This window comes from Diceros bicornis, chromosome 34 (assembly GCF_020826845.1).
Source record: "Diceros bicornis minor isolate mBicDic1 chromosome 34, mDicBic1.mat.cur, whole genome shotgun sequence".
Lineage (NCBI taxonomy): Eukaryota > Metazoa > Chordata > Mammalia > Perissodactyla > Rhinocerotidae > Diceros > Diceros bicornis.
The window spans coordinates 8,587,114-8,602,007 of NC_080773.1; the positions used below are offsets into that span (position 1 = coordinate 8,587,114).

The 14,894-nt window shown below is 52.8% G+C and overlaps 1 protein-coding gene across 1 annotated transcript in view; it reads right to left on the reverse strand.

Moving 5' to 3' along the window:
• Window positions 1-14,876, reverse strand: part of WDR62 (WD repeat domain 62) — a 46,166-nt gene extending 31,290 nt beyond the window's left edge. Inside the window, exons 1-9 of the mRNA XM_058530946.1 lie at window positions 14,135-14,876; window positions 10,831-10,922; window positions 10,114-10,176; window positions 5,952-6,009; window positions 5,550-5,720; window positions 4,558-4,695; window positions 3,958-4,140; window positions 2,472-2,632; window positions 899-1,088 (exon numbers count right to left, since the gene is read on the reverse strand). Of these exons, the coding sequence (XP_058386929.1) occupies window positions 899-1,088; window positions 2,472-2,632; window positions 3,958-4,140; window positions 4,558-4,695; window positions 5,550-5,720; window positions 5,952-6,009; window positions 10,114-10,176; window positions 10,831-10,922; window positions 14,135-14,311 (1,233 nt within the window). The 5' untranslated portion in view covers window positions 14,312-14,876. The remainder of the gene's footprint in view (window positions 1-898; window positions 1,089-2,471; window positions 2,633-3,957; window positions 4,141-4,557; window positions 4,696-5,549; window positions 5,721-5,951; window positions 6,010-10,113; window positions 10,177-10,830; window positions 10,923-14,134) is intronic.
• Window positions 14,877-14,894: the final 18 nt, after the last annotated feature.

Consider the following 14,894-nt stretch of genomic DNA (forward strand, 5'->3'; position numbering starts at 1 on the left):
GGTTTGAATCCTGGGCATGGACCTATGCACCGTTCATCAAGCCATGCTGTGGCAGGCATCCCACATATAAATATTTTTTCCCCCCAAAGCCCCAGTAGATAGTTGTACGTCATAGCTGCACATCCTTCTAGTTGCTGTATGTGGGACGCGGCCTCAGCATGGCCGGAGAAGCAGTGCGTCAGTGCGCGCCCGGGATCCGAATCCGGGCCACCAGTAGCGGAGCGCGCGCACTTAACCGCTAAGCCACGGGCCTGGCCCAGACATCCCACATATAAAGTAGAGGAAGATGGGCACAGGTGTTAGCTCAGGGCTAATCTTCCTCAGCAAAGAGAGGTGGATTGGCAACAGATGCTAGCTCAGGGCTAATCTTCCTCACACACACAAAAAAAAGTAAAAAAAAAAAAAAAAAAAAAGCACTACACTACCCAAATGGCCCCCACCACAGCTCTCTGAGATACGCATGCTCCTGCAGCAGGACCTCGGCTCTTGCTGTTCTCCCCAGTGATCTCGAGCCTTAGCCCTTCACTTCCTGCAGGTCTCAGCTCAAACATCACATCCTCAGGGAGGCCTTCCCAGACCACGCTTTCCTCTCTGGACTAGCATTCTCCATCCTCCTTTCCCCTATGCTGCTTTAGTTTTCTTCAGAGAGGTATGGCTACTTGGCATGTTATATATCGATGATGTTTACAGGTTTACTCTCCCACCCAAATGTGAGCTCCATGCTCCATGACTTTAGTCAGTTTCTTTCCCAGTTGTGTCCCCAGCACCTAGAACAGCACCTGGCACATAGTAGAGGTCCACGAGTATCTTTTGAAGGAATGGCTGAATGGGTTCCCCAAATCCCGCAGAAGCCCCAGATGGGGCTGAGCAAGGGCGAGGGAGGAAGAGCGGGGCTCACCTCCACGTTCCAGACGTAGGAGCTGTGGAAGAGCTCCGACCACATCTTGCCTACTTTGTTGATGTCCTTGACATCCCAGATGTAGATGCTGTGGTCCTTATACACACAGGACAGCCGCTGGTGGATGGGGTCGAAGGTCAGTGCCACCGTATCTGGGTAGACTGCTTCTGCCTTCCTGTGGAAGAGGAAGCTAACAAAGCCACACGGGTCATCAATCACCATCAATGTCACTGTGAGTAGCAACAGCCACCTCTGGTGACACTCGAGCTGTCTTATGCCTGGCAAGGCCATGGTGGTCCACCTCTCTCACTCCAACTCCACTTACCCCTCTTTCCTCTCCCTCTGCTGTGCTTCCAATAGGGGTTGTAAACTGGAAGCTTCTGCTTGGCCCCTGAGACCCTTTGAATTTTCGACTCCAGTTAACATTTCTCTCCCCTCATTTCACTCAATCCAAGCTCACATACCTTAGGCCTTCTTTCTCATCAGCCCTACCAACACATGATCAAAAATCCCCGTGCAAGGCAGCTGGGGAGCCGCCCCTGACCTGAGGCCTCCCTACAAAGGCTATGGTTTACTGAGCACTTACTGCATGCGGAGCAAGAGCTTTAGCTGCACTGAATTCCCATGACCTCCATGATAGGGAGTATATTTTACAGATGAGGAAACGGAGGCACAGGTTGATACAGTGACCTGCCTGAGGCCACTTGGCACACAGCAGAAGGCGGCAGACTGGGCAGCCCGGCTACCCCAACACACCACCATCTGTGGGTGCTCAGCCTCTCTTTCCTTTGAGTAAGCCAGTCACCCCTTCCAGGCTCTCTCTTAGAAAAGGTACCCAGGAGCTAATGTTCAGCAATCTACAAAGAGGCAGCCCCAGGCACCCAGCACCCCCTGGTTAGGTAGCCCTTACCCCCACAAAACAGACTTACGACAAAGAGGAAGACAGGCTACAGCTCAGCGCTTCCACCCACTCTCGGCATGGCAGCCAGAGGATCTAACGCTCAAGGTGTGACCACATAACACCAACGCCTGAAACCCCCCTGGCTGCCCATGACCTCAGAACAGACTATATGCTCCTCCCGGTGGCCTCCATCCGTGCTCACCCGTCTCCTACCACCTCCCCTGGCACACTGGGCCCATAGCTGTTCCTGCAACACACCAAGCCCAGCGTGCTATCCCCTTAAGCTGTTAACACTTGCTGTCAGGACTCAGCTCTCCACACAGCTGGCTCCTTCTCGCCAGAGAGGGCTCTCCTGGCTACCCAATCAACACAGCCCCACCCCCAGGCACTCTCCTCCCTGAGCCTGCTTTATTTCACCAAAGCCTTTATGACTTTCTGAAATGATCTTGCGTACTCGTTTATCATCGAGCTCCCTCACTAGACTGCAGACTTCAAGGCGGCAGAGATTTTGCTGCCTTGGTACAGCTGTATCCTGCTTCCAGCCCGGGCTGGCCAGATATGTAGATGGATCTGGAAGCATGGATGGACACCAGCAAGACTCTGGGTGGGCCCCTCCCCCCTCCCTCTTCCCCCCTCCCCCTTCCCCTTCCCCTCCCCCCTGCTCGGTAGTACCTGGGCTCCAGGCCCTGGGCCACGTCCACCCCGAGGTAGTGCGGCTTGGGCAGGTTGGCGAGGTAGTGCAGGTTGTGGGCCTGGAAGATGCGGACTATCCCATCTGTGCAGCCACAGAAGATGAGCTCCTGGCTGACACAGAGGCAGGAAGACAGGGATACCTGTCGGGGTAGAGGGGCTCCAAGTGGACTTGGTGCTTTGTGTGGCCTGGTTCAGGGACACGGCGACTGGGAGAACAGCCTTGGGCCTCCAGAGAAGCCTTACAGTTTCTTGGGTCTAAGAAGCTCATTTTGGCAAATTTTAAGATGTTTGCAATCAGAATATAGCATACAGACACTACTGAAGGAAATGTGCCAGCAGGCAGACAGAGGCACGGCCTGGGAGGGAGCTCTCGCTGCTGTCTACAGAGGAAGTCAGCTGCGTGGTAAACATCTGTGTGGCAGTCTGTGACTTCAGATCGGTCACCTGCAGTCACAGGGCTGAATCCGAGGCCTAAATTTTATTCCCTATGGCTTAAAAACAACTTCATAGAGATTACACTTCACAGCAGCATAGAAAAAAGTTTCTGCATACAGGAAGTACTGTCCATCCTGGCAGGACACACAGGAAGGGGCAGGAAGTGCCAGACCTCCTGATACAGATTGGAAGAGTTTTTCCAAAGCCAGAGGGACTTAATTTATGAGTTGTTTAGGACAACTGCTCAGGGGCTAAACGTCTATCTGTCAAAAGCTTCTGACTTGCTAAAAAGTTGCATAAGTTCCAGCAAGAGGATTCAAACAGGAAAAAAAATGATGTTTAACCAACTAGGAAAGACGGATAAAACTCAGAATTCTTCCACACGCCCGACACCACGAGGTAACCCTAAAGGTGAGCTCTGGAAAGGGGTCACAAGAGCAGGAATAGAACAAGGAGCAAACCACCATGCTCCTGCCGACAGCCAGGTGGGCATCCAATCTCAGAATGGGAAGACAGCTTCAACCCAAACCCTCAGATCCTGAAGAAAAGTGGTTCTGCAATTTATTGATAGATCATCCTTTAGTTTAAAATGTTATGTATTTTGTATAGTCGTTTTTGACTGAAAAATTAAATCAATGATACCTTAGATTAAAAAAAAAAAATGTAGCCCTCCCACGCCAAAAGTGCTCAATGAAGAGAAATGTGAACTGGATCAAACAGTGATGAGAAAGCGATGGTAACCTTGACCCCCGTTACAGGGTCCCAGGCACTGTGCTAAGTCCCTTACACACATTATCTCATGTGACTCCCTTACCAACTGGCAGACAGGCAGCAGTACTGCCATTTTACAGATGAGGAAACAGGCTCAGAGAGGGAAAGTCACTCACCAGAGATGCACAAGCAGAACTTGAAGTCAAACCCAGAGCAGGTGCGCTCAACTAGCAGGCAGGGACACTGCTGAATGTCCCTGGAGAGACATGTCATGGGAAGAGTGTTTCTCCCCCGGATGGCAGAGAGGGAGGGTGGGTACCTTTAGGTTGATCCACTTCTCCAGCACCCTCTTCTCGTTGAACTGGCAGAGGAGGCCCGAGGAGGACACACAGAAGGTACTGCCTGCCATCTGGCCCTGGCCACAAGCCACACCACAGAAGACGTTGTTGTGCAGCTCACCCAGGATGCCTGAGCGCCCCACGAGGGGCACGGTGCCTGTCACCTGGAGGCACAGCAGAGCACAGTGAGACACTGTCCACACGGCCCAGCCCCCAGCAAGGTCACGATGGGCCTCTCATGACTGGAGGATACAACATAGCCAAACAGGAGGACTCTAAGAAACTTCTCCAAGTGGAGAAGGGAAGAAAAAACAGAACACACTTCCAGGCAGAGTGGCTGGAAAGCGGTATCCAGGAATTATGTCTGGCCCCAGGGTCGTGAGGGAGGCTGTGGGGGGAGGTTTCCCAGCAGGGCTGCCAGTCAGCACCCGGAGAGCAGGCCCAGAGGCAGAAGCTAGACCCCTGAGAGGCCGGACAGCCTCTGAGACCACTGCCCCCAAATCTCAGGTAGAAACAGGAGTCCGTACTGTCCGTGACGGCTACTCCCTGGGCCAGCTGAGGCGGCAGGGACAGAAACTCACCTTTGCATCAGTGGCGACTTCCAAGAACCAAAACCTCACGTGCCGGTTCCCAACAGTAACAAAATAACTGCTGTCCTCTGAGAAGGAGAGGGCGATGACTCTGCATGATACCTTGTTGGAAGCCACCAAAATGTCTTTCTGGAAGAATCAGTACAGAGAAGTTCACGCCAGCACCTACCCAGCTGGACTATTCATGGCTTTGCCCTCAGCCCTGCATCTCCCCACTCTCCCCTGCTCCACGTCTGCTTCTTGGGCCCTCCTGTGAGCTGCTTTACGGGGAACTCATGTGCGGCACTCTTATCATCCCAACACAGAGGAGACTGAGCCTGGAAAGGCTCCCACGTGAGCATAAGCTACGGAGATCTCCCCAAGACTTCAAGCTGTGCAGCCCACACACGGTGTTGAGGACAGCCACAGCTGGGAGGGAAGGACAACACAACCCATGCCTGCCACAGACAGGGCTCTCACTCTGGGCCCCACTGAGCCCTTCACAGGATAACTCATGGAATCCCCTCAACAGCTCTATAAGGGAGGTGCTTCTCCCCCTACTCTGCTAGGCTCAGAGGGGGATGTCATGTGCTCGAGGTCACACAGCAGATTACGAGCAGAGCAAGAACTTGGTAGCCACTTCAGCCAACTTTAAGTCTTCCCAGAACTGTTCCAAAGTCCAGCCTTCCACATCCACTCACTGAATTCTCACAACTCAACAAGGTAGATACTATTATACCCGTTGTACAGATGACGAAACAGACTCAGAGCGGTTGGGTCACTTGCTCAAGGTCACAGCTGGTCAACATAAAAATAATTACAGAATCCCACTAGTTGAGAGCTTGTCATGTGCCCTACATAAGTGTCTAGAACAAGGATCGGCATGTGGTAGGTGCTCCATAAATGTTTGCTGGATAAACGAGCACCTTACCAAGTGATCTCATTTAGTTGTCCAATGGCCCAGACTCAGGCTGGTGCTCCCATGCCCACCAGTTGCCTCTCACCTTCCAGTCCCAGACGTTGAGCACCATGTCGTGCTGGTAGCCCATGGACACGATGTGCTTCATATTGGGGGAGAAGGCCACACAGGCCACGCCGTACTTGTGGCCTAGCATCTCTGCCACCTGACTCTTCTCATCCACGTCCCAGATGCGCACGGCAGGCCTGTGCCCGTTCTGGGGAAGGTGGGGCCATGACTGCTGCTGGCTGTGCCCCAGGCAGGTCAAGAGGGGCTGTCAGGGCTGACAGTCGCACTGCCCCAGGTGTGCCCGAAAGCCCCCTCCCCCATCTGCCACGGGGCTCTTGTGGCCCAGGAAGGAGCTATTCCAGGGACTCCCCAGGCCTGCTGGGCACGGAACAAATGGCCCCAAGACCACCCCACTCACTCAATCAGGATCACGACTCACCTCCCCCGTCACTATGTACTTCCCATCAGGGGAGAAGGCCAGAGCACTCAGAGACTTCCTGGGGACAACGAAAGGGGTTGATCACTCGTCCCACTCAGGGGGGCAGCCAGCCCCCAGCCTGGCTGTGCTCACAGCACTCTGTCCACTCTTGCTCCCGACCGAGGAAAGGCCCGAGAGGTGAGCACCAGCAGCTCCCACAGAGCCCGTGCTGCCTACGCGCCCCACCCAGACAGAGTGCCTTCCCTACTGCCAGGAGAAGGTGGCGCGGCACAGGGAACTGGGGTTTTGTAAAAGCAAAGGCCCCTTCCTCCCTAAAGCCCCAAACCCAGATGGGATGGACACTCTACAGGGACCCTCCTTCCTCTCCCTGGGCAGGGGTGGGTTCCCTGAGAAATTCGTCTTCTAACCCAGAGAAATTCAGATGCAGGAATATACGGATCTGGCCTAACTATTGGGTGGTGCTGAAGGGAGGACCCTGGCAGACAGCACGCTGAGACAGCTGTAGCGCGTGCTCCACTGCCAAACGCTCAAGGTATTCTGGGAAATCCGTGAGCAACCAGCACGTGTCTGATACTCCCAGCGAGCCTGCTCAAGGCCTCAATGACTGGACTAGTTTGCTCGCTTTTTGGGCAGCAAGTTCCACCGTTCCCAGACTGTTGTTTCTTTCTCTCCCTTCTCTCTTTTAATCTTGTTTTTACTGCTGCTCCTTAACAGTCTAGTAATTGTCTCTCTCACATGAGTAGATCGGTGTGCAGAAAACTCAGTGAATACCTCTGAGTGAGTCTTTCACAACCTCACAGAACATTTATCATCATCCACTCAAGCCTCCAGTGGCTTCCTACGGCTCCTGACTGCAGCAGACAAGGGGGCCACCCAGCCAACAGCCAGTCGCCCCTGTTCCTCACTCACAGAATCCCAGTTGTCATTGGGATAGCAGTGTCCCCAGCTAGACTACATCCCTGACCTCTCTCGTAGCTACACAAGCACAGCTACGTGACTTAGTCTGGCTAACGAGAGGTAAGCTGAAGTGCTCTGTGAGACTTCCAGAAAAGTTTCTGAGAGGGCACTCTCTGCCTTGCTCCCCACTTGTTCCCCTTCTGAAACAAAGACATGACAGCCAGACTCCATCTTGGACCACGAAGCCACCTCAAGAAGAGAAGCCTCACAGTAAGCATGGTGGCACAGAAGGACAGGGAGAGGGGTCCCTGATGCTTGCAGAGACACCAGCCCCCTGGGTGTCTACCTCCAGACTTACGTGCAGGAAGAGCATGCCCTCGTGTTTCAAGCCACGCTTGTTGTGGGGTTTCTGTTGTCTGCAGCCACTGCTAACCCAACTGTCGCATGCCCTGACACTGTGCCCGGCCCTCTGCCAAATGCCGTATGGGCATCACTGCACTGACTCCCTACACACGCTCTGTGAGGTCAGGACTCTCGTTAGCCAGTTCTGAGATGAGGAGACCTCAACACAGGGAGGTCCCCTGCCCAAGCTTGCCTCACCAGACAGGGTAGAGCCCTGGCCTCTAGGCCAGCGGTTCTCAGCCCTGGCTGCACATCAATTCCCTGGGGAGCTTTTGAAAGATGTCAAAGCCGTGCTAAGATGAGTGAGTGAAAGTCTGGTGAGCAACAGGGTAATATGTGCAGTTTCAGAGAAGCTTCCCCCAAGATACTCACTGATCACAAAGGGGAAAAGAGAGGCTTCGTGGTGGAGAAGCCACCACCTTAACCAAGGGCTCAAAGGGAACACCACCAGTCAGTGGAGAGAGAAATGTCATGCACCTCCTGAGAGAATGCCCCAGAAGAACACAGCATTCCTTCTGAGGTGTTCCTGAGAACCTGAATCTATCAATGAGGAAACGTCAGACAAACCCAAGGTGGGGACGATCTACAAGATACCTGGCTTGTAACCCTCAAAAGTGTCAAGGTCATGAAAGTAAAGAAAAGATGGAGGAACCTTCAGACAGAAGGAGACTGAAGAGACAACTAAATGCAATGCGGGATCCTGGACAGAATCCTTTTGCTATAGAGGACATTCTTGGGACAAAAGGGGAAACCTGAATGAGGAGTAGATGGTAGAGATGTACCAACTTTAACTTCCTGATTTTGCTGAATGTACTGTGGTTTTGAAGGATCATGTTTGGGTTTTTTTTGTTGTTGCAGGAAATACACACTGAAGTATTTAGAGGTAGGGGGACATCATGTCTGCAACTTCCTCTCAAATGGTTCAGAAAAAAATGTATATGTATACAGACAGAGAACGATAAAGCAAATGTGGTAAAATGGTCACATTTGGGAAATATGGATGAAAGGTGTGCAAGTGCTCTTTGTACTATTCTTTTAAGTCTGAAATTATTCCAATATAAAAGCTTAGAAACTGTCAATGCCCCGGCCTCGCTCCAGACCAACTGATTCCGCCTTCTCTGGGGTTTAGGCCCAGGGACCAGGGGACTCTGAAATGCAGCTAGGATGACAACCTCCTCACTGGCCACACAACCTCCTAAGACAGAGAGTGGACACCCCCATGCCACCTGCTTGAGATCAAGGTTACCTACTCCACTGCTTACAGGAATAAGGGAGGCAACAGGGAGGATGAGAGGAATGGCCCGGGGAGGGGGGGGCGCTGACAAATGCCACCAAGCTCCAGCCCATCGCTGCCAGAGGGGAATGTGAGCCCCAGGGGCCAGAATCTCTTGCTTTTCCAAAATGAGCGGGCATCTGGATTTCTGTGTAAATAACTTTAAATGTTGTCAACTGAGTCCATTCTTTCAAACATCCTGTGTCAGACAAGTCCATGGGCCTCTAGTTTGCAACCGCTGCCAAGAAGCATCTCACTTGAGATCACATAGTGAATAAATACTTGAGCCAGGGCTGGAATCCACCGCTGCCTTCACCACCAGTGACAGAACCCAGAGCCAGGAGCCAAGGGTCCAAGAAGCCCCTTCCAAGAGGGAATTTGTATCTGCCATACTACAGGGACCTGCCACTTCTTAAGGATCCTATCATAGGGACCATAAGGGAAGAAGAAAACCCACATCTTATCTGTCCACCTGGAGAACCAGGCCAAAGGAGCTAAGCTTGAGCTATGCCATGGAGTGACATTTCTGCACTATTTATGAAATAAATAATGGCAGTGGGGTGCCTCCCAAAGGTCATAACCCAATTGAGACCAAAGCCCCAGGATGACACAGTCATCAATTAGACTCAAGGCAGAACCCCTGGGAACCTACTTGAGCCTGCTCAGGAACAAGGGCCTTCCCCAGTAAACTGGCAGCCGGAGGGATCTTTCTACAACCCAAATCACATGTATTTGTTCAGGAAACAATAAATGCTACCAACGTGCTAGACACTGCTCTAAGTGAGAGGGACACAGGTTTAACGAAGAGAAAGTCCCCGCCCTCAGAGAGCTCACACTGTGGAAGAGAGACTATCAAGATCACCAGTGAGGAAATTAGATAGCACAGCAAAAAGCAGTACATTTTGTGGAGAAAAGTAAAACGGAAGGGAGACAGAGCGTGCTGGAGGGCTGGGTGTGGAAAGCAACAGCCCCAGCCTGTGAACGCCCTCCAGTGGCTTCTCTTTGCAACAGTATCCAACCTCCTTCCCAAGGCACGAGTGAGGAGGCTTCTGCCTGTTCCAAGCTCATCTCCCCCTTACCCACGCCTCCATTCCAGGCACATGGGCCCTTGGCTGCTCCTCAAACAGCCCGAGACTCTTAACCACTGCAGGGCCTTTGCTCTTGCTGTTCCCTCTGCCTGGAATGCTGTCCCCTCACCTTCACAGCTCACCTCACTTCCTGCAGGTCTCAGCCCCAGGGAGCCCTTCCCTGAGCCCTCTGATACGGCTTCCCGCACCACTCTCCGCCCGCAAACCTGCCCTAACACATCCCCATCATTTCCTCCACAGCAATAGTCATAGTCGGCTAGTAATTTGCTGCCTGGTTTAGTCTGTCTCCTCCACTGAGCCAGGAGCTCTATGAGAACAGAGATTTCTCCTCTCTCTGTTCACTGCCGTGTCCCCAGCACCTGGAACGGCACCGAGCACAGAGCAGACTGACAAGTGAGTGAATGAGGAGTCACCCATCCATGAGCACTTCCAGGCAATGGGAGGAGGGGGATGTGCCAGGACCCGGGGCCCACCCCTACCTCATGCCCAGGCCCCGGCCTACCTGGCAGTATTAAAGATGTGCTGCTGCTTGTTCTCCTTGGGGTTCAAAATCACCACCACACAGCTGGGGAGAAAGAGGAACATGTGCCCAAAATGAGGGGAATATTGGGGCCCAGGGACAATTCTATTCTCAACACAAGTGCCCACATATAAACAAGGCACCCTCTGAACAGAAGATTCTCTGGTCTTCTCTTCCTCCAGGTGTCTATGCTGAGAATTCTAGGGCCTGTCACATTATTATTATATTCTTAAATAGAAACCAACACTTCCCCTGTGGTAACGATTCTGTCAGGCCCTGGGTGAATATAGACCTTACGTGCACAATCTCTTTAAATCCTCACAACTGCCAAGTGAGGTCGGAAATCTTAGTCCCATTTTATAGATGAGGAAACTGAAGCCCAGAGAGAAGTCCTTCGCCCAGGGCCACCTAGCAGGTCAGGGACAGAGTGGGGATGCTCGGAAAGGGGCATATATGGTGGAGATGAGACACAAATCTAGGTTGCCCGCTACCACAGCTTGGGTCTTACCCACCTGTCTTTCCCAGACTCGCTGCCACCTCCCACTTGCAGTCACGATTAAGCCTCCGTGGCGCCCACTACATGCCAGGTACTGATCTAGACACAGGTGGGCCCGTGCAATCCTCCCCACAGCCCTCAGAGGTCGGCAGCATTATCTGCACTCTACAGGTAGAGAAGCCGGGGCCCACCCATGCACTCACCCTGCCAGGTAGGCCACGTGGCCTGTGCTGGGGTCACAGGCTAGACCATTGCTGTTCTGGGCTGTGATGCCAAGCACCTTCTCCAGTGACACCTGCAGGGAAAAGCCCCAGTCAGAAGCACCTGCCCCAGCAGGCGCCACGTGGCACAGCTGCCTCAGCCACCCATTCAGTTCCTGTTACAGCCAACACGCTCACTGAGCTTCTCCAGTCATGCACCAGCAGCTCACACTCATTCTCCTCAACGTTCCTTTGACAAATACACAGTGCTCAGTGAAGGGCACAGAAGGGTGAGGAAGACAGACAAAGATCCCTGCCCTCCTAGAGCTCACATTCTGGGCGTGACGGATGGAGGACAGAGAAAATGGACAGAACGAATACGTAAAATAGATGCCAGGTGATGACAGAAGCGACAGAGGAAAACAGCACGGAAGGAAGCTGGGAGCACAGTGCAAGGGAGAAGGCCTCCCTGAGAAGGTGACCTGCAAGTAAATCTCTATACAGATGGAAGACCTGGAACCCCATGAGAACCCAAGGAAGAAGCTACCATTATCAGCCCTATTTACAGAGGAGGACACTGAGGCCCAAGGTCTCACACCTGCGGAGTGGCAAGGTTGGGCTGGCTCCGAAGCCAGCACCTTGGGCCTGCAGGGGAGACACAGCAGCGAGTAAAAGTGGATACTGTCCATTCCCTCACCAAATTCACAGTCTAGAGGTTCAATAAGTAAAGAAACAAGTGAACGCTCACGTTTAAAATGAGAAAACTCTCTAAGCAAAGTAAGTTAAATGGGCCAGTCCCCACCGTGGCTGATTAAACAATTCAGAGTGCGGACTCATAGAATTGTGGTATTTTCATATTTTGAATAGATGAGTTTCTAATTATCATAAAGTAAAACATCCTCAAGCAAGTCTTTGGCCTCAGAAATGAAAGGCAGGGGCTGGCCCTGTGGCATAGCGGTTAAGTGTGCGCGCTCTGCCGCTGGCGGCCGGCCCGGGTTCGGATCTCGGGCGCGCACCAATGCACTGCTTCTCAGGCCATGCTGTGGTGGCGTCCTACATAAAATAGAGGAAGAGGGGCACGGATGTTAGCCCAGGGCCAGTCTTCCTCAGCAAAAAGAGGAGGACTGGCAGATGTAAGCACAGGGCTAATCTTCCTCACAAAAAAAAAATAGAGAAATGAAAGGCAAACAGGATACTAATAGCTAATGTTCACTGAGCATTTACAAGGAGCCAGGCCCTGTTCCAATACCTATAACTGTGTTAACTTATTAATGCTCACACTAACCCTGTGATGTCACTACTGTCATCATCATCTCTATCTTACAGACGAGGAAACAGAGGCCCAGAGGGGTGACCCATCCAGGAAGGAGCAGCAGCAGGACTCTAAACAGGCACCCAAGCAATGGCACTTACGTGGGTCTTATTTGTCAATCAGCATTACTGAGGATTAGTATAACTGGTAATTTTTAAAGATTTTATGTATTTATTTTTTCCCCCAAAGCCCCAGCAGATAGTTGTATGTCATAGCTGCACATCCTTCTAGTTGCTGTATGTGGGACGCGGCCTCAGCATGGCCGGAGAAGCGGTGCGTCGGTGCACGCCCGGGATCCGAACCCCGGCCGCCAGCAGCAGAGCGCATGCACTTAACCGCTAAGCCACCGGGCCGGCCCTAACTGGTCATTTTTAGACTAGGTCTTTTGCAAGCCAGATGGACTCTGTCCAGCCAAGCAAGAAAAATAAAAAATGATATCAATTATCCAAAATACATAGTCACAGCTGTATTTTAATAATAACAGTCACAGCTGGCACTAACAGAGTACTTGCAATGTGCCAGGTATTGTTCTAAGTGCTTAAGACAGGTGAGCTCACTTAATCCTCAAAAATACCCTATAAGGGAATATTTATACTACTATCCTCATTTTACAGATGAGGAAATGGAGGCACAGAAAAGTTCCTAACAGAAAGAACAGAATTAAGGTTTAAGCCCTGGTGGGCTGGGTCCAGAGGCAATGCTGTTAGCCACCTTGCTGTACTGCCTCTCTGAAACTGCTGTGGTTATTCCTCTTTTGTACATTGTTTAGAGCTCACAAGGCACTTTCAGGAACATACAAGATGAGGGCTATGAAGTTCAGGGCGCTGGGTGAGAGATTAAGGTGGGTGTCTGCTTTAGGCTGGGGTTCAAGAAAGCCTCTCAGGGTAGGGATAGTCACGCTGAGACGTGAGTGATGAAGAGCCAGCCAGGTAGATTGCCGCAAAAAGCCCAGAGAACTCACCAAACACAAAGGTTAGGAGGCTGGAAAGAGCTTGGAGCCTCCGGAAAACAGAAAGCAGGCCAGTGTGACTGAATCTTCGTGAGAGAGAGGACAAGGCAGGTACAGCCAGAGAGGTGGGCAGGGGCCACTTGCCCAGGGCCTTGCAAGGAGTGGGTGATATAATCAGAGTGCAGCAGGAAATCAAGGAGCAGGAACAAGATCCACCAGCAGCTACGTTTCATCTGGACACTGTGCCAAGCAGGTCATATTCACAACTTCATTTCACCTCTCTACAACTCCACGGTATGGTTATTGTTATCTCCATTTTACACAAACAGACTTTGTGGCTCAAGGAGTTGGAGAACACTTTTTTAAAAATTGCGCTGTGCTAATCGAATTCCTTCTACCTACTCTAAAATCTCCTTTGTTTGTGTCTCAGGACTTAGGAAACTGTTCTGTATGCCCTCCCCCCGGCAGCGATGCTGAGATTTTACTCATGGTATTCACATCCTCTCCATAACTTAGGGTGGCAATATGGAATAAGAATCCCACCGTGGTAAGGAAGAAGGAAACAGAAGGCAGGGGTGAGGGAAGGAGGAGTAGAGCTGAGGGAGAGTTGAAGCAGGTAGGACTTGGGACTGAACCTCAGTAGGGACCCTAAACACCCGGCGAGGGGCGAGGTCAACCACAGTGGAAGGGTCCAGAGACACGTCTAAAGGCGACTAAAGGGATATGCAGAAAGGCGGGACTAGGAGGTGATCAGACCTAAAAAGCACTCCGAGGGATGGGACCAGGGAGGAACCCAGCAACGTGCCAAGGGTGCCGTGGGGCCAGGGGTTTAGAAGTGGGCTAGGAACGATAGGCAGTACCCGAGAGAGGGCACGGGACGGTGGGAGGAGCCCTGGCTAAAGGGGCGGGACCTAGGAGACGGGGCGGGGCCAGAGAGCAGCCAAGGGGACTAGCCGAGGCTGATAGACGGGGCCAAAGATCTGAGGGCGGGACCAGGGAGGCCCAGGTAGCCACGAAATGGGTGGGCAGGGCAAACAGCACCTCACCCGGTTCTGCACCGTGTCCTCGGGCGCCGCCAAAGGTCGCGTCCGCCGCCGGAGGCAGAGCGGTGGAGCGGGGGGCGGGGAGGACTGGCCCCTCCGCGCCGAAACTCCCGCATTGACGGATGGCAGCTTCTCGACTGCATCGTTCCGCGCGTAGCCTCCGGGTCCCAAGGCTGCCATCGTCGCGCCGGAGGCGGGCGACCGTTTCACTCCTCAACCGCCGCCGCCGCCTCCACAACCCACTTGAATAGCGAACAGCCGCGGGAAAGCCGGCGCCGCCGCCCATTGGACGCGGCAGGCCGCCGGTCTGGCCAATCGCAGGGCCGCCGAGCGCCGCTTTTGACCAATGAGGGCTAAGAGGCGGGGCGGAGAGTCTGATCGGGTGGAGCCACAGCTAGTCTGCCTGATGCTCGATCAAAAGTCGTGGCTTTTTTATCCAGTCTGTGTTTTCACCATTCACTGAAACACACAGGTTTTAACTATCACGAGGCGAAGGCCAAAGCCTCCGCACCTCGATTTTTGCTGCTGCACGACCCTCACCCACCAAGACGACTATCCGCCCAACAGCAGTCGCCCGGATGTAAGCGTGGGGTGGAGCCGAAAAAGACTGATGAGTTGGCGCAGACTCAGAAACGCCGTGACTCCTCCACTCCCCCAACGCGCGATAAGGTCAGGGTGGCTGAAATGGGGCTTTGCTCAGACGCACTCGCTCTTCCCCATTCGCCACATGACGAGGGCGTAGCTGTGGTAACGCGGAAGGGCG